The sequence below is a fragment of the Empidonax traillii genome, unplaced genomic scaffold, assembly GCF_003031625.1.
Source record: "Empidonax traillii isolate 1590-97213 ecotype Southwest subspecies unplaced genomic scaffold, ASM303162v1 scaffold14:size4059594, whole genome shotgun sequence".
Taxonomy (NCBI): domain Eukaryota; kingdom Metazoa; phylum Chordata; class Aves; order Passeriformes; family Tyrannidae; genus Empidonax; species Empidonax traillii.
The window spans coordinates 364,021-390,344 of record NW_020955207.1 but is presented as its reverse complement, the minus strand read 5'-3'; the positions used below and the strand labels follow the sequence as shown (position 1 = coordinate 390,344).

Below are 26,324 nucleotides of genomic sequence, written 5' to 3'. Positions count from 1 at the left end.
AGCCTTCTCCTAACTATGCCATGGTTTTGTTTCTTTTAATTTTAAAATAATAAACAACTGAATTAAAGTATGTGATTCTTTATTCATTCTAGAAGAGAGAAGAGTTCTTTATTTTACAATGGCTCTTACAAGCTTGGCTGATTAAGTTACCTCTTAAGATGTGACAGTCAGAAAGTTTTCACCTAAATTCTATATTACTAAATAATGCAAACATATCTGTGATAGAAAGTAACAAAATAGATGAAAGATAACTGGATAACTTTGAATCTCTTAATTATCGCTGTATGGAGTATACCTAAAGCAAGTGGAGTATACCCAAGCAAGAGCTTTATATTATTCACTTTAAAACATTGCTTGCTTTATTTAAAGCATTGTATTTCATATTTTAGAAATAATTTTGTTCAACTATATTATGAATTAAATCCAAGTATTTTTTGAACCAAAGGACAGAGCAGCCTTCAAAGAGGCAGAAATTAATATTTGTCCTTTGTTGGTATTTTACAATATGTAATTGAATTTTATATTATTTTTGCCTGTATATTCAATGCAGGAAAAATACCTTTTCCTGTTTACTACACTACAGTTACAAGGCTTGAATAGAAAACTCCATGTATAATTTGAAGACTACTAAGTATATTACACTGAGGATATGAAAGAAATTAAATCTGGGTAACTGAGGAAAATCCTTTCTAAGTCACCACTGATTCAGCATATTTCGACAGTATTTTTTATTCTGAAATAGCTTACAAAATATTCAAGTAGAAATAATTTTACAAAGCTTGAAATGCATCTGGATGGAAGTAGGGAATTAGATAGTCAGTCACTGATACAGCATAATGGTTGCTAGTATAGAGACGTTGTTTCTTGCTACGTGGAACGGGCAGGACAGTAAATAAGATCCCAACAGAAATATCTCCACTCAGTAAAATTCAGTTACAAACCAGTGCTGAAAATCAGTTCTGTCCTTCAAGGGATGCTTTTTGTAGCAAGTTTGCATGACTAAGTAATCCTTCTATTGACAGTAAAGTTTTTATTTTCGGCCTTTCAGGTGGAGAAGGGCCTGCAGGTTGGAGTTCAAATATCTGGAACTCCTTTACTGCACAAAGCAGTCTTGTTTTTTGAGAAGACAGTAATAAACTTTGTCCCTCTTATGGGCTGTGTACACGTTCACCAAGAGGGACAAGCATGATGCTCCTGTGTGAGTGGGGGAGCATCTGTCGTTTGGCTGGGGGCACGTGCCTCTACTCCCGTGCCTGTAGCAGCAGCTGCACAAATGTGCACTTCAGCTCTTCACTGCCTGCCAGGTTATTTGCCACCTACTCACTAATTCGGATGAGGAACACGCTCTTCCCACTCAGTAAAGTGGTGTTGAGAGGTTTTGAACATTTATGCTCGTATGGGCTGATCCTCCGTATCCACATCGGTGCATATTGCCGTTGTCACTGGGTAGATGGAATCTATTATGTGAAAGCATCTTGAATTTCCCATTCTGCTCTGGACAGAGCAGAGTCACACTGCTAGAGGGTTCTAGATGACAACAAGGCCTAATTTTAGGTTCAAGGGGGATGAAAAGCATGTAAGGAGGAAAGCAAGGACTTGATTTAAAAGCTGTCAATTCAGAGTTGCTCCTTCTACTGTGAGAATTGAATGAATCATTCCCCACCACCATGGTCCAGGAAGCATGTCCTTATCCTCTGGAAACAACAAACTCCAGTGCACAACAGCCTGAGACCTTACAAAAAATGGGAAAATCAAGTGAAAGATGGAAGACCCTGAGATCAGGGCTGTTCCATGGTCCATGCAGGGAGAGATTTGTGATTTTTCCCAGTTTGAAACATCTCCTTAATACATATACTGACAGGCTTACAAAGAGCCACCTCTAACAATTTCTGAAAGCTGCGAAGATCCTCATGTCCTGCTGTTAAACTTTTCAATAGTACGAGGTTTTTAATCTTACACATTCCAAACATAATGAATCAGAACAAAGTTTCTCTGTTATATAATGTAACAAATGCCGGTACAGGCAGCTCTTTTGAAAAGTTTGGTCCGACCACAAAAATCTAGGGATAAAGAAATGGCAACAGGATTTGCTGACCACACTGCCAGAGGATTCCTCCTAAAAATGCATGCTTGGCAATTTCAAAGGAGAGACAAACTTGTCCTGGTACAGTCTGCAAAAAGTAAGATGCAAAAAATGTGGGTTAATCTTCTATTTCATCATTCTGCTGGCTGTCTAAGAACCTATGTCGTGCAAGCAGGCAACAAAATCCAGCATTATCAGAGTGTTTTGCACAAAAAAATGAAAGGAGAGGATGATTTGATCACGGGCATCTTTACAGTATGTGCCTTTTTTAATTTTTTTTTTTCCATCAAAAGAGGTAACTAGCTCACATTACTTCTAATTGTGGTAGGATATCCATAGGACATCTCATAGTCTGACTCAGACGTTTAAGAGGAGAGTTTGAGAGACACTGGATGAGCCAGTTTGTGGTATGACAACGCACTTCAGACAACACCTTTGCAAAAGTTACATAAATTAGGGCAGATTTCAGTGTACATTTGTCATATATGATTCATCCTGGCATAAGGTATCTGGACAGGGTTTGGCTAATGCCAGCACCTGAAACATTACTGTAAGGAATTTATTATGCAAATTATATTTTACAAGCTCACAAAATTATCCCTAATACTCCATGAATTCCTAGGTTGCTCTATCTGACATTCCCTCTGAAGTTCCATGAAGTTCTTAGTGTCGTATAAACTGAAATTTTTGCAATGAGTTTCTTAACTGGTATTTTCTTCTGTAGAATCTGACATTCAACTGATTTGTACCTAAAACTTTTCTTCCATTCAGACTGACATATAAACTATAATGTTGCATTCCTTTCAAACTACTATGTTTGTGTGCCCAGCTACTTAACACAGTTTCCGGTCCTTTCAGATACAGGGGTGGTGACATACACAAATAAGATAATCCAAAGAACATGAGATAGGTTATTCCTGCTTCAAACATTACATTTAAATGCATGCTTAATTACTATCCACTCTCTGTGCAAGCATTGACAGGCTTATCAGCAATCACTTTCACAATCAGTTGGCACTACCTCCAAACTACTTAGCTAGGATTTTGACTACCACTGGGCAGAACTGACATTAAACTGTCCTTGGAATCATTCTAGGATAGCAAGTGAACTTCATAAAGTTAAAATCAAAGACTAATCACTTCTTTACCGATACAATCCTTTATGCTTCTGTAACTCTGATAACACCAGACGTGCATGCATCAACTTTCAGGCCTCTAGTTTTGTGTATCCCTTCTGTACCCCTATGTCTACATGAACTTATAGCATCTACTTCCTCCACTTTTAACAGGCTTCAAAGCATATGCTTTGGATTGGTTAGCTAGATGTGAGTCATCATAGCAGTTCAATTCATTTTCCCATGGTGTGTTTTGTTCTGCCTCATGACTGTCACTTTTTCCATTTCCATCTTACCAGTATTACCTGCTTGGCATGGCAGTATATCAGTGACTGTTTTCAGGGATGGAGCAGCTAAAGAATTTTTTGTTCACTATGTAGATGGCTTTTCATTTAATGTACCTAGTATTTATATGCTAATTATTTAAATGTTATGTTTTATTGGCCAGAAATGTATGCAGTGATTCAATGGTAACCATCTCCATTTGTATAAATCTCACATATAAAATATAAATACATGCACATCAAAATGCAACTCAGAAAAGCAGCTCAGTGAGAGATGGGAAATTTTACTTGAGATGTATTGTTTGTTGAGAGCAAAGACAAATATCAAAGATGAAAATTTAAGGCTCATCAGAACTTTTTTTTCAGAAGTGCTATAGTTGTAGCTGGTCATCTTCACTCTTGGGCTTGCTGACACAATGTCTCATCACTCATCACACAGAAAGGTTGCTTCAGCTCATTCCCTCTCCTGTTTTCCCCTTTGCTCACATGGAATAATAAACCATATTTGAGAATGGTATGTTAACCGGATTATATGCAGGGAAACAGGAATTAAGAATGGTGACTGTTTAGGAAATGGAAAAGGGAATGGTGTAAAGAATAGAGGACTGTAGGCAATTACTGGAAGCTGAGTTGATGACTCAGAATACTTAGGAAAAGGTATCAAGCTTAGGGTGTCCTGATCAAGCCGAGTGTGAAATTTTGGGGGCTTTTGCAGGTTCAGTGAGGAACATTATTTTGTTTGCCATACTACCTAGTAAATAACTATAGATACATGCAAGGGTCTTTGCAAAGATTTAGGAACACTTTGCTAATTAAGTTAGACAATAATTGAAGCAATTATATATTAATAGACCTATTGTTACCATACCAGAGAAGTTATTTGTCAGAAGAACTCTCATGCTAGGCCCAGGAGAAGAACCAGGGACTTCTGTTGTAGTGGAATTTATCAACATACTGTGGTCATTAGCTGTTTCTTTCCTTTTACTTCACTTCTCATTCCACCTGCACCAGAAGAAGTCTTCCTAAAAAAATGAAGAAATTACTAGGCTGGTAATATTTGCTAAGGATATTTCCATGTGTGAGGCACCATGAGAGCAGTCTGAGGTGTGGCTGGGATGTTCTTCAGAACTTGTCATGCATAGTGCTGAAAAGTCCTATGGGAAACACATCAATTACGGTACAAGTTAGGGCAACTCTTAGGGTAGCTGGAATTTTTCCGGGAACCAAACTGGCCTGCGGCAACTTCGGAATGGAGATAAATACATAATCCTTGCATTTGCTTTCTGCTCTGTACTGCACCTGAAAGGAACTAAACATGCCGTCTTGGCTTTGTAGTGTTGTCAGTATTGGTGTGCTGCAGAGGAGGAACACAACCGCGTCAATTAGTGTACAAGCAAATAAAAAAATGCTGTCTGAAGCACCATATAACTGTAAAGAGCTAGCAGATGAAAAAAGGGGGAAACGTACGAGGTTACTTATTTAACACACGGCGCAAAGATTCCTGATGTAGCCCCAGCAGAAGTGCTTCTCAAAGCAGAAGCCTCGAGAAGGGTTGCTGCAAGCCAGTTAGGTCTGTGTTACAGCACAGAGGTAGCTGTCACACCATACTGTACATCCCACAACATTGTTACCATCAAGGAACAAAATGCACTCTTCCCCTTCTAACTTAAAAACTCACAAGGGAATGAAACAAACTTTTAAAAACAATTACCGTGTGAATCGCATTTCCCCCGTTACCCTCCGCTCTGCCTAAATAAATAGGGAATACTGATAAAAAATGATAGGGAGCTCATTCTGATAAAAATTGTAGGGAGCTCAATTTTTTCCTAGCCACAAGATAAAGCTAAAACTAATAATATTCATGCAGGGATTCATACTCCTGAGAGGAGTAGTGTATCTCTTGAATCTACTACCAACTGCAAATGCCATGCTGACAGAACTTATCTCTCAGAGTGAAAAGATTGTACTGTACAAAGCGATTATGTATTAATTTAATATTGGGTTTTCTCCTTGTTGCAGGATCAGCTCTCTATCTTACGATTACTGACACATGAAATAAAACACAGTGATGAGAACACATTTGAAATTAAGTTGGATTTTATCATATAATGGACTTTTATCAGAGTGGGAGAAAAATAGGGTTCATAAAACCAGTATCTAGTTAGTGGTTATGGAAAGAAAGTGCATCTGCAATTAAACTACAGTGGTGATACATTAAATAGGAGTCACTAATGGTAGATGAACTCAGTTAAATAAAGCTGGAAGTATTTAAAATATCAGGAACAGTTTTATACTGAAACCATATGATCTGTTTTGGCTTGATTACTCTCAGAAGGCCTGCTGCTGTACAACCCTTCAGGCAAAACACCTGCTGAGATCTATATGCTTATAAAGAGAGATGACAGGCAGATTTTAAAGCTGATAAAGACTGGATTCAAGCAACGATTGCACAGCCATTGCCCAGTTCTGTGAAACACAATTTGCATTATCTTTCCTCTTTATGGAAAAATATTGCTTGCTTAAATAGCCATTTACATGTACTACTGGACACGATTATGTCTTGGGGAAACTTTTTGTGATAATTGTGTCCTTGGATTTTATTATAATGACCATGCCTTGACATGGATGGTAGAATATATATAAAACTGTGTTTTGTGATAGAGGTTTTGTGATCTCAGCTGTATTTCCACATTAGACTGTACAGTGCCTGAGGCCACAAACCCTGACCGTGAATTATTTATGCACACTCTGAAGCACTGAGAGGGTAACCTCGTTCAGGCAGCAGAGGATCCTCCTCACGTGTCTACCAGTGGGTGCAAGGAGGAGGTCTGGGCTGATCTGCTCTCAAGCCCTGCTGCTGGGACAACTACAGGGCCACACCACAGCCTGCACCGACAGTGCTTACCTTCACCTGCAATATTCCCCTTCAGATCTTCTTGCAGCACAGGTGGGATATTCAGCTGTCTTGTTTGCTAGGCTGACTGCACACCGACAGGGCACAGGAGAGGACATCACGCCACACTCCAGCTCTGCAAGGGCTGAGCACTTAGTGAGGGATGGAGCCAGAGTCTACCTGTCACCTACAGTGACGAGAACAAAGCAGTGTTGGTGGTAGACAGACACAGCCACAGCAGCTGTACCTGTGTTTTCACTTTGGCTTTCACCTGCAGCTGCAGGCCTTCCTGCAGCAGCGCCAGCCAAACACCAAACCCTGGGATGCCAAGCAAGTCTCTCTGGAGCTGACTGTGACAGGCTCTGGCTGCTACTGAGAACATCAAAAGTATTTGTATTGAATAACACTTTTCGAATAAAACTCTTGTCCTGGTCAGAAGTACGGTCACATAGCCACACAAATACTGTGCTTCCTGCAATGGTGCCTTGAAGGCAGCTTTTGATTTACAAAAACACGCATCTTGAAACATGTAAGGTTGCATAGAAAAGCACTCAGAAGTGCTTTCAAAGCCAATAGATCTGATGTCTTTTTCTGATATAACTATAGCATATCCCTATGGATGGACATCCCTGGAAGCACGCTGCAGTCTGCAGTGTGAACATGGATAGAGTAACCTCAAATGCAGAGAAGACATAGCCAGCATATCTGCTTCATTCTCCAGGCTCAAGTTAGCACTCCTTGAAGCAGCACCAAGGTATTGATTACATTGCATCAAAGAAGGAAAATGTTGCTGGTCTAATCTGTCTCTGTGAAACCCAGAGAGTGCAGTCCTTGTGAAACTTCCAGGATCCCAGGGAAAACAAAGCAGAGCTACAAAATGTGGGGAATGTTGCAACTTCTCTAAAAGTCTTCAGTTAGCAAAAGTCGACTGATTGAAAGTGTTTGCTTGAAGAAATAAAATGGATTTTCGGAAAGCACTTTCTTTTCATCATGCATCCTTCAGAAAAATCAGATTGGGAGAATAATACATTCTCTGTTGAAGTATGTCTCAACTTTTTTTTCCAAAAATACATATAACTGAATGCTAGTTTTGAAAATGTCATCATGCCCCGAGCTTGCTTTCATAAATATGAAGAATTGTAGCCATTGCCAAGATGTGCTTCATTCCTATTTTTGGGCATACTTTGGAAGTTCAGACTTAAGCAACTCACTGCACTGAAAGGAAGTTGTGCTTAGGTAAGGACTGACACTAAGCCTCATCATAACAGGATTTTCTGGATTTCTGAATCTCAGTGCAAGTCTGCAGCTAAAGTTTTGAAACTAGTCCTTAGATTTATAATGGTCCACAGCAAAACTGCAGAGATAAAGAGAAGTGAACTGTGGGTGGAAAATCAGACTCTATGTTGAAATGTTAGATGTTGTCATTCAGGTCCATCTCAGTTCTGTAGTTTGGATGGTCTGGTTCTACTGCTCTTACTCCTCCTTTACCACATAGCTTTGTGACAGAAGTAGGTGCAAGCTTTACATTTTTAGGAGTTTAAGGCAAAAGAAGATTGCCATTCTCATACACATAAAGGCACATGGGTTTTTTTACACTTCAGAAAATAAGAAAGTATATACAGAGGTAGGAAATGAGTTTATTTTAATAGCAACCAAGAAATCAGAGACCACAAATGCACCATTAAATCCGCAGTATGAGGATCCTGGGTGCATTCCCCCTGCGAAGGGCTGGCTGCCTATTCTGGAGGCCAGGAGTGATACGGTATAGCTGTGTGACCTTGGATCATATAGCTGTGAAAAGCTGGTGAGTGAGAGAGAGCTGTGAGAAGCCACTCTGGAGGATTCCCTGCTTCACTTGGGAGGGACATTTAAGTTCCAGTTCTCACCCTGGGCCCCTGTCTGAGGTACAGTGTGGCTGTGATGCACCCAAGCCACATACCTCACCAAGTCAAGACACCTGGCTTGACCTGGCACCTGCCTTTGTGACTGCGGACCTGTCTGGCAACCAGCAGGCTGTTGGCTGACCCTGGGCACTGCCAGAGGACCTCTCTGCTCACCTTGTTCTGGGCACAGGGCACACTGAAGCCCCTGCTCCAACTTGGTGGGCTGGTGGCTTTCCTTGCCCTATGTAGCAGCCTGCTCTGGCTGCAGTCCTCACTGCAGGGATCCCTGTGCAGTTCACAGGGGCCCTTGGGAACCCCGAAGAACATCTGCTCGATACCAGGATCCTTGAATAAAAGTTACATTGTCAAGACTTAAGAATGAAGAACATTATTTTATTTAGAAACCTCCCAAAACAATTGGTCACTCCATTGATATTATTTTAGCTGAGGTTGTGCAGTCTTTTCTTTCCAAAACAATCGGGCTGTAGATTGAGATTTAAACTAGTTTAAAATGAGCCAACACGTGTAACATAAGCAGGTACCTAAACTGAACGAACTAAAAGTCTGGTTATAGATAACTTTTTAGCTAGTCACTCTCACTTCTACACATTCTTGATTTGCTGTGAGTGTCTGGCAAGGGGGATGGTTCAGACATCCACTGCTCAGACAGGTGTGTGCCATGCTGGGGGTTTCCCTCTGCTGTCACTTTGAGCACTGACGTGCTTGACTCACTTATGCACTGGGTGTATGTTCTGGAAATCCATAGCACAGGATACATTTGTGTGCAGAAACACCCTCATGCGGAAATTTTGATTTCCATAGAATTTACTTCTAAATAGGCTGGTTATTGTCTTCAAATGCTGGCAATGAATACAAGAATGTCTCTGCTATGAGTCATACAATATTAGGAAAAAGGGGAATTCATAATTGAGACATCACAGACATTATAGTTACTCAGTTAAAAGCAGATTAAAAAGAGTCTGCTTTTGCTGCCATGAATTTGCATGGTATTACTTGGGGTTTTTTATATATAAGAAAAGTTATACTGTATTGTTGCCTGTATGACGACATATTTTTCTTGTCTTTAGTGAAATAGTCCCCCAGACCTGCTGTGTGGATCAGTGAGTTCTCTCAGTGGAAAGAAAGATGCTCTAAAAGGGGAACAAAACCCCTATTCATAATCTGACTCTAAGAAATTTTGTCTCTTCAAAGTTACTGTGTTTCAAATCTGTACATTCACTTCTCTAGAATGTAAAAATGGTGAAGTACTTATATTTTTTAATAAAATACTAAGAATTGGTTTATGAAAGTCCTAGCTGCAACTTTATGGATTAGGGTAAATGAATATCAAATTCCTTATATAGATGTGTAAAAAGGTGGCTGCTAGGATCAAAGAAATTAGAATCATAGAATCATTTAGGTTGGAAAAGACCTTTAAGATCATCGAGTCTAACCATTAATCCAGCACTGTTGAGTACACCACTAAAACTAGTGGCTATGGAATTCATTGGGAAGTAAACTGAAAATCTGCATGGGTTTAAGAAATACCAAAGAAAAGTTAGAAGTCATCTTGAATAATTATTTGAAACGTGTTGGGTTTTTATTTAAATTTGTCCACGTATGTCTACACAACAATTTTTTTTTTAAGTTCTGACAGTTACAATAAATTTTAATTATAGGAAACTTTTACTAATTTCTGTTACTTCAAGTAATTATTATTTATTTCCACATGTTTTCTTTAAGAGACCCCATCAGTACACATCACATCAGTACCTCATCCTCTTTCTGGAAACTAAAAGAAAAGAGCAAGGCCAAAACCCTGACACTGGTCAGAGTAATAAGATCTGAATCCAGTCTTAGTTTTCAAAAATTGCCTGAATTTGAGCTGCTTGGATTCATATGGTTTTGTTACTTGTTTCCCTGTTAGATAACTATATGTGATTAAAAGCTTTATTAATAATTAAAACACTATGAATTCAACTACATTTAATTTAAACAATGCAATTCAGAACCCTCATACACAAAAATAACTTTATTGTCTTCCCCCATAATCTCCTTTACTTTTCCCACTATTTTACTTGATTTACAGTACTGTTATTTTCAGAGCTGTATTTATAGCCATTATCTCATTTAAATTTGCATTCTAAAATGTATTATTCTCTCTAGCTTGGGACATCTGTACAGGCTATCACTTTAACAGCAGGAAAACAGGGAGAACTGGTGCATTCTCTGTGTTCTTAAAAGCAACCTTCACACTCCCTTGTGTCGGCTGGTGCAGAGATACCAAAAAGAGTGACTCAGCATCTCCCGCAGGAGACACGAAGAGCCAGCTGCAGTGACTACACCACGTTGTGCAAGAGGTTTGCAGGATTTGTGGCTGCTTTTTCAGTCCCTGGTGCTGCAGATGCACAACTTTTCCCAGGTGAGGCACAGGAGGTCAAGACTCGGAGTGGGGGAGGGATGGAGGAGATTGTCTGAACCTTTTTTTTTTCTAAAACCCTTAGAACTGCTCCTGCACAGAGTGGGTGACAGTTCTGAACTGCAAAGCAATTTAATAAAAACACACCCTTGTACAGCATAGAACCATAACAGTGTGTATTTGGTCAAAGATTATGATGGCTGTAGTAAGTACAGTCTGCTTTAAACTGCAGGTTCAGCAGCACCAACCCAGATACAAAAGACCCCAAACTGTTCTAGACGAGGACAGTAATTTATTCTTTTCAAGGTAAAAAATAAAATCCTCCATGACTTTCTTTCCCCTAGGACACAAATGAACACTTCACATTTTTTTCATATGCATACTCATTTGCAGAAATTCCCCCAAAATACCAATTGATATTTGCATCCACACAAACCAGTAGGCTTCCACGTGAGAAGGGCGGACAGCCAAAAAAAAAAAAAAAAAAAAAGATCTGCAACAGCAGCTAGCTCGGATTCTTTCTGTTGCTGCACAGCATTATCGGTAATAGATACGGTAGGTAAAGTTCCAGAGACATGCCTTCGGTCGGGAATACTTGCGAAGATCTTTCAGGAAGGAGTATTTACCACGAGAGGGAGCTGTCAAGCAGCCAGACAACTTAAGCAAACTGCAGAGGAAAGCATGTCAGAATTAGGCAACAGCCAAAAAATTCAGTCAGCTTAATACCGACAAGTAAATGAGTACAATTCTTTAGGGGAAAAAAAGAGGCATTTTAAACTAGATGTATGCAAATGTCTGTATTTGTTAAACCATATCCGTGTAAAGAAAACTTCCTCTTGTTTTGAGAAAGAACCTCTTACCTGAGAAAACCTTCCTTGATCAATACTGGTAATTAATGTCACAGTTCTTCGAGTAGTAAATGACTGCTGAGCCTGTTCTATTTATAGCAGGGCTTGCATTACGGAAACAAAAGCAAGCCAAACCATAGACAAACAAATCAGACCATTCATGTTTCTCCCTTTCCCTTCTAATTCCCATGTAGTGAGAAGTGGGTTGCTTTGTGCAAACGGGGGCAGAGTCTGGCACTGCACTAGTGTTACTAGGATGAGTATCACCGCACTGCCTGGGCTGGAAAGTCGTATCTGTGTGATGAGAAAGATGCCACTCGGCACGTTTTTTCATATTCTTCAGTGCATTCACTTGACTTATTTTGCAAGAACAGAGATTTTGCCATTCCAAGGCCAAAACGCACCCAGCTACAAGTCCCTTGATACTGCTGTGCGGTACACTGTGTGCTCACTAGTTTTTACTTTTCAGGTCAGATGAAACAAGTATTTTGGATCCTTTCCTAGTTCTTTCATACTGCTGTTACACACAGTAGCATGGCAATGCAGAGGTAATTGCATCTACATTGAAGTAGTTCTCACAGGTATTTTAAATACAAATTTAATCAATTTATTAAGTTTAAAAATTTAGAAAATTTTATATCGATGGACTGTTACGTTGAGCTATTGCACCCCAAATTTTTTTCCAGCATGACATGAAATCATTATACAGCAGATAAGCTTTTACACACAACACTGGCATACTGTATTCCACCACAGAAATGTAAAGATATAAGAATATAATTGATAAATGTCTAGCAAACTAACCTGCTGCACAAGAGATGTAATCCTTTGCTTGACAAACCACAGTTAAATACTTATACCACTAGGGACAAACATCTCTGTCACTGTGCAAAGTGACAGGATAAAGGATACTAAGTTATGTAGCAGTGCTTCGAGTAATTATATAAGGCATGGTAGGCTAATATTATGAAAGAGAAGTGGCAACTTACACGTTAATTCTGACAATATTTTTTATTACCCATAGTTTTTCATTCATTCTTCCTTCTCTACATCACATGAATCAACAAAATTAGCAAATGACTCATAAAACATTTATCAGGGTGAATTATTTAATTGCAGTGTCTACATGTTAAAACACACTTGACAATAAGGAACAAATTAATGCCTTGGAGTAATCCAGTAATCAGGCATCGGTATGATCTCCTCTCACACCCCATTTCTGTAATCAAATTAACTTAGTATGTACAAGAAAAATACCAGACCACTAGTTTCAGCTGCTAACTGTTTTACAAATAAGCATATGAGTGCGATCTCTATTAAATATGTAATTTCAAGAACATTCGAGGCACAAGCCAAAATGTAGCAGAGTTCACCCAGTACATTTTTAATACAGTTACATTTAATATATCTGTAAGGCCTTGTGAGAAAAATGGGCAATACTTCAACTAGCTTGGTACATATATTGCAACATCATCATCAGACTGTTCCTTCATGACTTATTTATTTTCAGAAGATATTTATTACTTCATTATTCTGATATTATTAATCTCAGAGGGAGGAACTCAAATGATTCTTAAAAGTTATTAATGGTGATAAATTCAGCTTGAAAAGATGCACGTAATCCTTTTGCAATTAATGTAAGAAAACATGCAAACGAAATATCTATAGAACATGGATAACAAAACCTGCCACTTTTCTGCTTAAAATAGCTTACAAATTATGGCAGTATTTTACCTCCTGGCAGTATTAAGAAAATTCTCAATGTACTGATCTCCGACCTATAAACAAGTAAAAGCCTATGGGTATTCCAGAAGACATTAAAAAGTAGTATATGACTGAAGGACACCACCTCCAAGATGCAATCTGAACATTTGCTTCAAGTCACCAGGGGTGGAACATGATGTAGAAGTGCTGTCCCAGCTGCTGAGGAATCCAACAGGAAGGACAACTTTCACATAGATTTCTTGAGTGTCAACCTACACTACATCAAGTGTAATTTATCAGAGTTTCCTGAGTGACTCATTTTTAAATTCACTCTTTTTTTTTTTTTTTTTTAATTATGGCCTGTGTTTGCTATTTGGGATAAAGAGACCTTTTTTTCAGAGAGTTTTTAGGGGGGTTTTATGGTTCTTTCAGAGACGGGGTTATGGCTTCTGTGCGGGAAGGATTTCTCAAACGAGGAAGTCTGTCTGTGGAAGCTGTTCTGCTGGAATGACTGACAGGCTTGTTGCAGAAGATCCATAACTAAGTTGCATGAGGTGCCATCCTAGTTTTCTGCTAGGCAGGGAAGGAGGGTGGAAACAGAGCCTTCAGGCTTCAGCACAGGACGCGCTCTCTTATCAGCCAGAGGAACGAAGAGCACGGTATCCTCCCTCCCCAGCCTCCGTGCGACTCTCGCCTTTTTCAGAACAGGAGGATACGTGTGATAATTGTGCAGCACACTCGCCTGGGATGGGGGCGTAGGAACAGGTTTGGTGTGCAGTTCAGGTTGGAAATGCGCCTCACTGGATTAGTGTCGTTTCCCTCAGCTCCTGCTGTAATTGCCCTGGTTGCTGGCAAGTCACGGTGAGAAGACTGAAGGAAATTTTGATTCTGCGTCCAATTACTACAGGGCTTAATTGCTCTACAAAATATTATGCATTGTACAAATACACAAGAGTAGTGGATTTATGCTCACATGCTTGCATATCAAAAAGAAGATTGTATTCCAAAGGAAACAATCTCCTTAACCGAGAATAAGAGGCTTTAAAAGATCTTTGGCTTGAACGAAAATGCCTTCTTTTTGGAGCCTAGCCCACATGCCTAGGTATAAAGTCCACTAGGACTTTGTGAGAACACCTACAACAAAACCATGTCATTTGTCCTAGCTGGGAGACTGCTCTAGATTCAGTGTTAGAGTGCTACTTCTGCCTTGCTAAAGTAGGAAATGAGCAACCAGGAGCTCTATTTGCCAAATCAAAATGCTATTTGTTTGCAGAGGAAAAAAGATAAAGAAACATTTATTTATGAAAAAAAAAAAAAAAAAGATAATTCTCCGCAGTGCAAAGATTTCAAATGAAATTGCCTTGATCTTGTCAAGCACCCCAGTGATAAAAAGGCTACCAATTTTCTGCAGTTGCATCAATAACAGTAAATCAAACAGTGCATCAATAATCAATACAGTATAGAGGCACTAGTCATGCCAGGTAGTAACAGGATAAAATACAGTAGTCTAATCTTCTGATTTTACAGCAGGGCAATTATTTTCTACTGTTTTCTAAGAAAACACTTACTATGCGAAATGGAAAAAAAAAAAAAAAGGCAGGCCATATATCCCAGCATGACTTTTTGCCCTTAACATACCTTTGCGATGTCGTCTCGGGGTTGACAAAATAGTTTTGATATTTCAAGTGTGTTTCTTATTATACTTTTCCCTTCCCCTCAGCTTCAATGCTATTCACAGCAACTAGATTACCTAATCAGTATATTTGCTTTGAATCAAGAGAAATTCCAAAAAAGCTGGTGCCTCTCTTTTTGCTTAGGATTTTCTTTCTTCAGAGACTGACATTAAGTTGGACCATAACGCAAAGCAAATTTTATATCACTATGGGTTTTGTTTTCAAAAAGTTGTTGGACAGGACAGGAACTGTTCACAGTTGTTGATACTTTAAGAGTTCAGTATCATCTGCTCAATTTTTTCTACTTAGCCAGTGTTACTAGATCAAGCTATTTTCAAAACTTTCACAGCAAGAAATTTGGTTTTTAAACTTACACCACCAGTGAATCAGATTCAAGTGCACTGAAAAGAACCCCACAGCAATCCAGTTTCATTTTTCTGATATTTATTTTTCCATTTCCAGAAGCTTCTAGGGTTCCATTTTCCTATAAAAGCAACCTGTAATTCCATACAGTTTTCATAATCTATCTTTGTAAGTGGCATTGCATACACAGGACAAGAACTACTCAGCTCCATCCAAAATTAAATTTTTTTATATGTGCACAGTGAAATCAAATCCATCATGAAAACACGATGAGCAGTCTGTAATATTTTTGTAAAATTATAATAATCTCAAAGTACAATACATACATTTCTGTTTTAAAGGCATCTTTAATGTTGTTAACCATCATCATTACTGTAATGCCTAGGGACTGATGAAGCATGGGATCCTCAGTTTGCCACATCCCACCAAAATCAACAAAAGGCTGCTTGTGGTCTTGCCTCCTGCCATGCCTGTGGATGGAGACCTCTTTGGCGGTTTATTTTCCAGATCAGTGGGACAGAAGGAAAGTCCAGAATTCCTGAGAATGGAATTTGTGAGAAGCAGGCAAGTAGGAACACTCTAGCACCGATTTAGTTTGGTTTACACTGCTGTGAAACAGCAATTTGCAGGTGTGGTTCCTCAGCTTATACCTGTCTAAATCCTGCAGCCAAATGAAGGGAGTACCCTGCTTTCCTGCAGGCTCAACCCTTCCCCAGTGTTGAGACTATCGAGGCAAGTGAGACAGCCAGACTGCGCTGTCTTGAGCTGAGCTTTCACGACACAAAGGCTGTCATTGAATGAGGTCCCACCAGCCTCTGTCTGCCCCATCCAGCTTCCAGCTATCTGCTTCTACTTTCCTTGCTCCAACTCTGGCTTAAGCCCAGAGTGTGAGAATTTAGGAATCTGAATCAGCAAAAAGCCAGTTATGTGATAAAAAAGGGAGAACAATTAAGGAAAATGTCATCTCCCTGAACTGCTTATGTGAAGACAAATAAACACCACCTCTGTAAGGGAGGGAAGAATCGTACACCTGACAGTAGGGGAAGAATACATGACTGCTGTAACAACAGTGGCTTCCAGTTTAGTGTAAGGTGAACCCACCGAACACTGGAGGGACAGGAGACCACCACTGCTACCCACTGCCATCGACAGGCGTTGTTATGCTTCCCATCTTCTGAGTCCCATGCTTCTGCCCATAGGATCCAAGAGCCAGCCCAGCTCACTGACTCCAACTCTGTAATTTAGCCCGTATTAAATCAACCCAAGTGGTCAGTGCATGGAGTGTCCAGCACAGGGGCCAAACAGAGCAGTTTGGGTGTGAGGAGGGGGAAAGTGACCTCCTCTCCTTTCCTTTCCCTGCATGTGAAAGCCACCATCATACCTTCAGAGGCCTGAGAGGCCACATAAACACACATTTAGGACTACGCAGAGGGAGGGAGAGAACAGAGCTGCATTTCCCTTTTCTAACATCAAGGGGACTTGGAATAGTTTAAACTGATCCTAAAAGAACACCTGAATTCACGTCACAGCCCACTGAAGGGTCTCTGTCAATTCCTGGCAGTCTCCATGTGGGTCAGCCATGCTGGGGCTTTACTTGGGAAGTTACTAACTGTGAATTTCCGTGTGCAGCTCAGTGCAAGAAACACAAGGAGCTACTCGAGAGGGTCCAGTGGAAGGCCACAAAGATGATTAAGGGTCTGGAGCACCTTTCTTATGAGGAGACCCTGCAGGAGCTGGGCCTGTTTAGTCTAGAGAAGAGAAGACTGAGAGGGGATCTCATTAATGCATATAAGTATCTTAAAGGTGGGTGCCAAGAGGATGGTGCCAGATGATTTTCAGTGGTGCCCAGCGACAGGATGAGGAGCAATGGCCATAAACTAAATGAGGAAGAACTTTCCCTTGAGGGTGGCAGAGCACTGGAACAGGCTGTCCTGAGAGGTGGTGGAGTCTCCCTCTACGGAGACATTCAGAACATACCTGGATATGTTCCTGTGTAACCTGCTCTAGGTGACCCTGCCTTGGCAGGGGGGGGTCAGACTAGATGCTCTCCACAAGTCCTTCCAACCCTAACAATTCTGCGATTCTGTGTAAATAATGGCGCGGGAAGTCCAGTGGGTTGTGCTGGATTTCTGGAACTGAGCACTGAGCACCCAGGTGTTACGCAGCTCTGAAGGGAATAACCCGTGTCTCTCTGGAGGGTTATTGCACACCGCATGCCGGACCCCATTTTGCGGACAGCAGCGCTGCAGATCCAACCGCGCCCGGCGTTCCGGGATGGTTCCACGGGGGCCTCCCCCCCGCCTCACACCTGAGCGCGGAGCAGGGCGAGAGGGGCTGCAGAGCACGGCTGGGCAAAGCCGGGATCCCGCCGGGAAGGGGAAGGGAAGGGAGGAGGGAGGAACGCACCCGAGCACCCCGGCACCTTTCGCGCCGCTTCCCCCGTTCCTCCCACACTTCTCCATTCTCCCCAGGGCGCCGGGCGGGCACCGCGGCGAGCAGCGCATGCGCCTCCCGCCGCCGGCGGACACGACCCGCAGGGGTCTCGCCGGGGCACTCGGTGGGAGGGCGTGCTGTCTGTCTGTCTGTCTATCTGTCCCTCCATCCCTCCCTCCCATCCCGCCGCAGCGCGGGGCGGGACGCGCCGCCCAGGCGCGCGCTCTCCCAGGGGAAGCGGGATCCGCGGCGGGAGGCGGGGCCGCGGGCGCCACGCCCGGTGTGTGTCCGCCTGGCGCCGGTCGGGGCGGCAGCGGCGGCGGGAGGCGCAACTTCCCCGGGACGGAGGCGGCGCCGCCGCGGCAGAGCCCGGCGGGAGAAGGCGCGGCGGAGCGTGAGCGGCTCCAAGGGGGGACTCGCCCGACCCGGCCCGCAGTGGAGCGAGAGGCGCTGGTACCCGCCGCGGCGAAAGTTTGGGAGGCGCCCCGCGGGCGGGCAGGAGGCGCCGGAGGCCGCGGCGCCAGGAGCATGAGAGGTCCGCGCCGGCCTCGCCGGTGCCCGTGAGCGGCGGCCCCGGGATCGCTCCTCCCGTGGGAACCCCCTGAGCCCTTCCAGCCGCAGCGCCTGCTCCCGGGCTCCGATTTCCCGTGCCCCGGCGGGGGAAGAGGAGGGGCGGGAGCCCTGCCGGGATCCGTCGGGACGGCGCGGAGGCGGCTGGAAAGCCCCGCGCCCGAGTAGGCGGCTCCCGCCGAGCCCTCGGGCCGCCGCAGCCCCGCGCTCCCCGCCCGCCGGAGGGCTCGCCCCGCGGGAAGGGGAGGCGAGGCGGCCGCCCGGGTGCGCATGGGGGCGGCGGGCGCGGGGCCGGGGCGGAGAGCGCCGGGCTCAGAGGCTCCATGAGGACGGCGGCCCTGTGTCTCCCCCCTGCGCCGCCCGCCCTGCCCTGGCCGCGCTCCCGGCCCTGAGGCCGCTCGCCTCGTCTCCGAAAAAACTTTTCCGCAGCGCCCGAAGATGGAGCTTGCCGGTATGGATTATTTCTGCGACCAGGTACAGCAGAAGGACGTGGGCCGCAGGATGCAGGTCGGCCAGGAGCTGCTGGAGTACCTGAGCGACCCGGCGAGGTCCCCCGATCTGGAGCAGGACCAGCAGCGCCTTGACAAAGTGATCGACGAGTTAACAGCGTGGGTCAACTCCAGTAATTTTAAGGTAAGGCTGCTCGGCGGGGCTTGGTGCGGGAAGACCATGATTCATCATGGTAGGGGAGGTTCAGAGCCCCGGATTACTTTTTAATCAGGTAAGAGCAGAAATAAAACTACATTTGTACCAGTTTTATCCCTTCGCCCACAAAGGGAAATTCCGAAATTTTGTAAGGGTGGTTAATGTTTATTTGTTTCTATTCCCCTGTCCTAAAAGAAGCAGTAACGGTGTTTTTTGGTTTTGCTTTTATCGTTAGTTAAACGGTGTTTTGGGTTTGGTTTGTTGGTTTGTTTTTTTTTTTTTTACACATAATGTTAAAGAAGTACCCCCGCAACTGTAATACTCGAGTTGTGTTTCTCATTCAGAAACAAGATAGGTGATGATTTTTATGTTGTGTTTTTTTTTTTTTTTTTTTCGCTACCACTCCCATTCCATGTTCTCTCTACTTGGGTGTAATGTTTCATGGGATTGCCATCGTTTTCTGCAGGCCGTAAGGAGTGGTGTTTTCACCGGATCTGTATCACGCTGTGTTGTATTTCACATGATTTAATGGATAATTGGCTTCTCGGGGTTCCCACTGTAAGTGTAAAGTTGTTCGTACCGTCTTTAGGTGACTCTCCCGTCCGTGGGAAGTTCTACAGCACCTTTACGGCAGCCCGATGATGACTCACGTTTCGCTTTTTTTCTGCGTGCGTGTGTCTTTTGGGCTGAGCCTGCAGGGAGGCAGCGATCGCGCCCTCCTCACGCACGGTGTGTAACACACTTGCGAGTTGTTCTGACGTAGGTCACCCGTCAAGGCGATTGACAGCGCAATTTTATTGCCAAGGACAATCGCGTTCGCACCGGCGATTTTGTAATTTTTTTTTTTTTTTTAATTATTTATTTATTTTCCTCCCTTCCCTTCCCCCCCCCTCCCCGTCCGCGGTGCGGCCGGGGCAGGTCCGCGCCGCCGCCGCCGGGGGGCGCTGCCGGGCCGCGTTTGGGCCAGGCCCGCCCTGCCCGCCCCTCCTCTGCCTGCCCGGGCCGCTCGCACTTGGGACCTTTAAACTCCCTGCTCTGAGATTAGGGTCGGGCTTTTTCTGTTTTCCGGCACTCAGGAGTGCGTTGGAGTGGTTTTGGTGGTTGTGTTTTTGTTTGTTTGTTTGTTTTGCACGTAGTGCTTCAGGTTAGCTTGGGGAAATAACGTGTGCGGGACAAATGCAATTCATTTGCCTTTAAATTCGTCATCTGAGGACAGTTGTTGGGGATAATTGATTACTGCTAAGCCTAGACGGATCTTTAAAAACACCCTTCTGCTTAAAGAGGGCTATCTACTTACTTAACAGTGTAATGTAAAAGTTTCTTTCTGCACTTATAAATTGGCAGAATTGGGCATTAATGCTGGAAATCTGCTTTTCCAAGTGTATTTTTCATAGTGTAGGACATATCGTGTATTGTTGATGTAAAGTGACAGAACTCCTTAGCTGTTTGGATTGTAGGATGAATGAGTACTCAGTACTCCACAAGCCTCAGTCACAGAATCAGGGAATAGTTGGGGTTGGAAGGGAGATCACCTAGTCCAACCCCCCTGATAAAGCAGGTTCACCTGCAGCAGCTTGCACAGAATCACAGCCAGGCAGGTTTTGAGTATTTCTGGAGAAGGAGACTCCACAGCCTCTCTGGGCAGACAGCCTGTTCCAGTCCTCTGTCACCCTAAAAGTAAAGGAAGCTTTCCTTCATATTCAGATAGAACTTTCCATGTTTCAGGTTGTGTCTGTTGCCCCTTGTTTGATCGCTGGGTACCACTGAAAAGACTCATGCAAGATGAGAGTATTACAAATTTTAAGGTTTTGAAAAATAGCTTGCATAATAATTAAAGTATTTTTGTTTTCTCTGTGTCCACTTACTGGTGGCTCTCTATACATCCAGCATTCTACTTCAAAACGTGTTATACGCATTATATTAACGACAACAGCACAACTTTTTGGATGTTTTGTTCATGATCAAATCCAGTGTTCTTGCCTGCGCCTGCCAGCGTGTGCTACTTCAAAGTGAAAATGAAAAATACTCTGGAAAACTGGTTTGTGTTTTGCTAGTGTATTTTGTCTTATGTAAGCAGACATGTTACATGTTTAAGTGTTACATTTTAATTTTTTACTAAATTCGGGGCCTGAACAATATAAAGGAATGAGTGCCACAGGCTTCTGAGTATTCTCAGGAAAAATACTGGTGATCTTTATTTTTGGTTTCTGTATTTTTAATAATTTGTTGGTCACCCTTTCCTTTGCTGAGGAGTGGATACATAGAGCACTTGGACAATTCTGCTTACAGTTTCTTTTTTCTTGTATCTTGCTAAAGGTCTTAGAGGTCTTCAGAGTTCCAAAGTAATGAATCCTTCCCTGTTGACATGACTGGCAATATAATGAGTAATGATAATGGCTTGAGACTGTCTTATTTATCAGAACTGCTAAACTAGATCAATTGGAGATAAAAGTGGGGAATTCTGGAGGAGATTTTGAGGGGGAGCATTTTTCCACTGTTGGTGACGGGTATGGATAGTGAGGGGATAACTGATGTCACTTGCCCTGGTTGTGCCATCTTTTCTTCTGTATGAAAACTGTTCTTGCATGCAGTGTGCTCTGCTGACCGTACTTGAAAGCAAAGATGTGTGATCTGGGAGCTCTGTCTCAACTCCTGCCTGTCAAGAGAAAACTTTCTATGACATGCCACCCTAAAAAGCTTTTGCCTTACACAATCAGAAGGGGGAGGATCTGGAGGGAATGGGAGGGTTGATTTGGCAGACTTGATAATGAGTGGGGAAAAAGAGAACAGGTGTTCAGTAAACAGGTTGGACTTAATGATCTTAAAGGTCTTTTCCAAACGAAATGATTCTGTTGTTCTAAGTATGGGCTTGTTATGAGCAAGGTTGAATTAACTCGTCTCGAAAAGATTTTGGCCACGTAAATAGTGCTTTTGCTTTTCAGAAGCTTGCAGCTGTTTATAGTTGTTTAATAAATAACCTGGCAGTTCCAAACTGAGAAAGCAGATAGGAAAATTTCTGACTTCATCTAGCTCATTGATATGGAAAACACAATTACTAGCTTGAGTTATTAGTAAATCAGAAAGGTGGGATTAAGAATGTGTTGACTCATCTACAAGTAGTATGAAGTTGTAGTGAAAGTTGTTTGCAGAACTTGGGACAGTGACCTAGAGAGAGATGAGTCAATGGTGTATTAGGAGGACTTCAGTTACTGTGTCTGTGCAGTCTATAATAAATTAGCTTCTAAAAACTGTTGAAAGCTTTACAACATCAGGGAGTACCCAGAAGATGTGCATAATTTTAACTGTTATTTTGGATGTCGTTAGAATGAAAGAATTCCTCACTGAACTGAAAATTGTTTGCTTGGTGATCTGGTTTATTTAATATTGATTGGGACTGGCCTCTATTCTACAGTATAGGGCTTTGGTTTTTTGTGTGTCTGTTAGTCCCTGTCCCCCGTCCCCTGACTGTTTTCCTAAGTCTGTGAGGAATGGGAGTATTTAAATTAAATGCAAAGTATAGAAAGTTGAGTGATGGTATTATTCTGCTAGTATTTGTTCTCCTCAAACTCTGAAGTACTTGGCAATCCCAGAAAATTGGAACAGTGTTAATGTTTGCATTCAGACTGTGGTGAACTTCAAGCAGTAAATTAATTCCCCATTCTGAGATTACGGCTACTGAGTGATATTTCCTGGTGTTACTGGGTTAACCTGGATCTTCATCTGTGTATACATGAGTTTTGATTATTACATCTCTTATTTTCTCTTGTACTTTATAGTTACTTGAAATAATTACAGTATTATCTAACTGTGCAGTCTGGTGACTCAAACTGTTCTGTGTCTGACTCAAGTAATCTGGGAATCTGCTTTGAACTTGTGCTGAAGAGATGTGGGATGGAGAAATACTGCTTTTCAAGTAGAGCCTTGCAAACCTACTTGTGACTGTTAACATTGTAAGGTTTTTTTTAGATTGAATAGTTACCCTCATAAAAATTATTTTTTGAGCAATAAGGCCACGTAAACCACTTGTTCTTTATGCAAATCACACCAGATCAAAAGTAATAAAAGTAATAAATTAATTTGCGGTATTTTCTCAAGGTAATTTTATATGAAAAGAATAATTAGGAATGTTTGTGACTATGAGCCAGCTTTGGATTCCCTGCCTTTGTGGTCAATGTATTAGCTTTTATTCCTCAACTGCATTAGAAAAATAATTAATGATTGCTGGTTTTATGTCAGGGCAGCAGTTTGTTTGCCATGGGAAGAAGGAAATAAGATTTCACACTGTCTGTTTCTGATAGTATGGATAATATGGTTCTTTTAGGCAAATCCTTGGAATTATCTTTTTTTCTGTGCTTCCTGCAAGAGTGAGATTTTTCTTAGCTTCATTTGTCTCAACACCAAATACCAAAAGATACTGAAATACCAGTAATGTTACTGCCCCATTTTTGTGTTTTCTTGGTTTGGCAAGTATTGATTTTGGTTTGTCTTCAGTTCAACAAAAGGCCAGCAGGAGGAGCTTTCAATTTCCAGACAGGAAGAGTCGATGTGAACTGGACTTGTGCAAATAGTTAAATTTTAATCACTTAAACAAGTAATTAGGATGTTTGTCTGAAGTTCTTGCAAAGAGATGGGAGCAGTTGCAACTTCACTGACTGCATGTATATGTGCTAAGTGCAAGCTAGAATTTAAAATTACTTGAACAAAGTAGAGATACTGAGATCTGAAAAAAAAGAGGAGAGTTCAGAGATGGGAAATGTGGGGTTGTACATTTCAGTACAAATAGATGAATGCAGAAATGCAGGATGTGTGGGGTATGTGATTAGGTAGCAGACCTTAGGAAGAAAAATGTGTGGGTTATTTTGGTTCTGAAGTTGAACACAAGCCAACATATGCTACACAAAAGGCAAATGCTGTAGGGAGTTGTAGGATTGTAACTTGCAGGACAGGGAACTGGAATAAAAGAGGACCCACCTAAACCTTTACTTTTCATTTACTGTATAGATCCTGGTATTTTCTTAGTCTTTGTCAGCAAGTAGTGGTAATTTAAATGTCTTTGGAGGGTAAATGTTTGATTTTGAGCTCTTTGCTGAATTTCATTCTTCCTTTCTTCACGTTATTTATTTGATCTTGCCTATGTGGGAGTTAATTCCCCTGTTTCTATATAACGAGAACGTGGTTTGACCTGTCCATGTATGAATCCAGTTTTAAAGCTCAAGGGTTCAGTTCTTTCTTGAGTAATAATTACTGTTTCTTTCGTGTATTATGTATGTCCTGTTCACGGAATGTTAAATCAGCTGTTGAATGTTAGCCAAATAATCAAGCAGATCTCCAGAAGACAAGGGACACTAGCAAGAAGTTTTAATTATTTTAAGTTTAATTGAAACCAGTTTTGTCTGGTCTTTAATTAGGAGTAGGGAATATGTAGTCTCAAAGACTCGGGCATCTCCTCCAGAGGTGGAATTGACAAATCTCCGTTGTTTTGCAGCTTCGGTTTGTGTTACCCAGCCCAACTGTAGTCCCTGTTGAAATGGCAGCTCTGCTGCTCCTGTAGCCAGGTGTTCTCACTGTCCTTCTTGAGCAATTTAACTTTTTGCTGATGTTGAATTCATTTTCCAGTGTTTTAGCAAGCTGATTTGACTCTTGTTACAGGAGATTTAAGTGCATCAGATCAAACATGCCTGCAAGTCAAGAGGGGTAACAGCACTGTCCCTTTTAGCCTGTGGTTTGATTGATTTGGGCGTGAACAGAGACCCTTTCCAAGCTCTGTGCAGTGTGTAAGAGGAGAGGTGCATCCTTCAGAGTGGAACTCTCAGCAGTCAGTGCACGTGAGCTGTACGTGGTCCAATCTGCGTTTTTAGTGGCATTGCTGATGCAAGCAGTTTCTCTCGCTGGCCGCAGAATGGGGATGGTGCGTCATTCCTTCATTGCTCTGAGGCGAGTGCTTGTGAGGCTGCACAGTAAACAGGCTGAGGGAAGAGACCTGGCTGAGAAGATGCTTCCTCTTGTTCGTTTGTTGGGCTGGTTTCCCAAAGCGGGTTACTGTTCAGCTGCATGAATGCGTGTCTCCCCACAAGTAGAGGAGCTGGTGCAGAGGTAGGAGTAGGTAGCAGAGAATGGGGATCACTGTATGTTTAATACAGTTTAAATAAGAGGAAATGGGAAAGGAATTAAGAGACCTTGGGCACAAAAAAAATTTTATTCTTCTGGAAGAACTAAGTCCCAAAATAAAGTGGGTTTTGTTTTGTTCCATCAATGTGCTTCAAAAAGCTTTTGAGTATAATTTTCTTTTGAGAGGAAAAAGCTTTCTTTTTTCTTTCAGTATTAAATATTTTGTATAAATACCATACACCTCAGTGTCTTCCCACTACTTTTAAAAAGGCTCTGTCTTGAAACTTTTTGCACTGCAGCACATGAAGTTTGAGCCCGACAATCTCAAAAGGAAAAGGGCTTACAGTGTCAGGTGTTGCTGCATCAAATACTTTAGTTTTATGCTCACATCCTTGGAAACAATACCTATGAAAAATTTATGACAATAGACAAGGGAGGAGCGTTTAATGTACATGTAAAGCAAACTGTAGATATTCCTGTAATGTCTACAGTTCAGGATCAAGCTGGTGGCAGTACATGAATTTTATAGTACTGATCATTGTATTGTCCACAGAATACAGAACAGTTTGGAGATCACACTTGCAGTCCCTATGCAAGTCACTTTGAAGGTAATGAGAGATTTTGAAATAACAGAAGGCTGAAAACATTTTTTTTTTCCAGTAACCATTTTGAGTTGTTCAGAATTGGCTAAAGGTTTCTTAATTAGTGTGAGGAGAGGGATGATAGGAATATTGAAGTTCCCAACTTGGGGAAAGGGCATTAAAACATATTTTCATATTTTTATGAGCTTTAAAATATTTATGAGAGCATTATGATTGCTTTTTCTGGCGACAGTACAGGAGAGGTCAACTTAACAAGGACCTTCCAGAACTGTGCCTGTCGAGAAGGTCCTCTGAAAAGGCCAAGCTTTTTCAGTGTAGAAACACACTCATCAGTCTCTGGATAAATATGGGCAATTCATTCAGCAATTCTCTGGTAATGTAGGTACTTGGACTGCAACGCTGAAATGTTTCGTGGTTGGCCCTCACTGGAGAATTGTGAAGGGATGGTTATCAGAAGAAGTTTGGTAGTCTCTACCCCTTTTGAGACAACAAGGGTTGCAGCTGATGTGTAGTTTGAACAGTAGCAAAGCCTGGATACTCCAAGAGACTCTTACCTTGTCAATAGTTGCAAAACGTTGTTTTGAAGTGAGTAACCTTGCATTTTTAGATACAGGAGTCTCTATGCTTGATAATGAACTTGGGCTCAAATTGTTGAACTTGAAGGCTTAATGTTAGATTACCAGCAACTCTGTCTCTCTCCA

The 26,324-nt window shown here is 42.1% G+C and overlaps 1 protein-coding gene across 29 annotated transcripts in view; it reads left to right on the top strand.

Moving 5' to 3' along the window:
• The first annotated feature begins 18,535 nt into the window (after nt 1-18,535).
• CLASP2 (cytoplasmic linker associated protein 2) overlaps nt 18,536-26,324 on the top strand; it is a 144,821-nt gene continuing 137,032 nt past the window's right edge. For 8 of the 29 annotated variants that reach the window (XM_027891299.1, XM_027891499.1, XM_027891275.1 and 5 more), the window contains exon 1: nt 18,538-18,901. In XM_027891299.1, the coding sequence (XP_027747100.1) occupies nt 18,707-18,901 (195 nt within the window). In that variant the 5' untranslated portion in view covers nt 18,538-18,706. Of the gene's footprint in view, nt 18,902-22,837; nt 22,864-26,324 lie in introns of those variants that run through there. The other 21 variants (XM_027891242.1, XM_027891354.1, XM_027891269.1 and 18 more) reach the window with 5 other exon arrangements.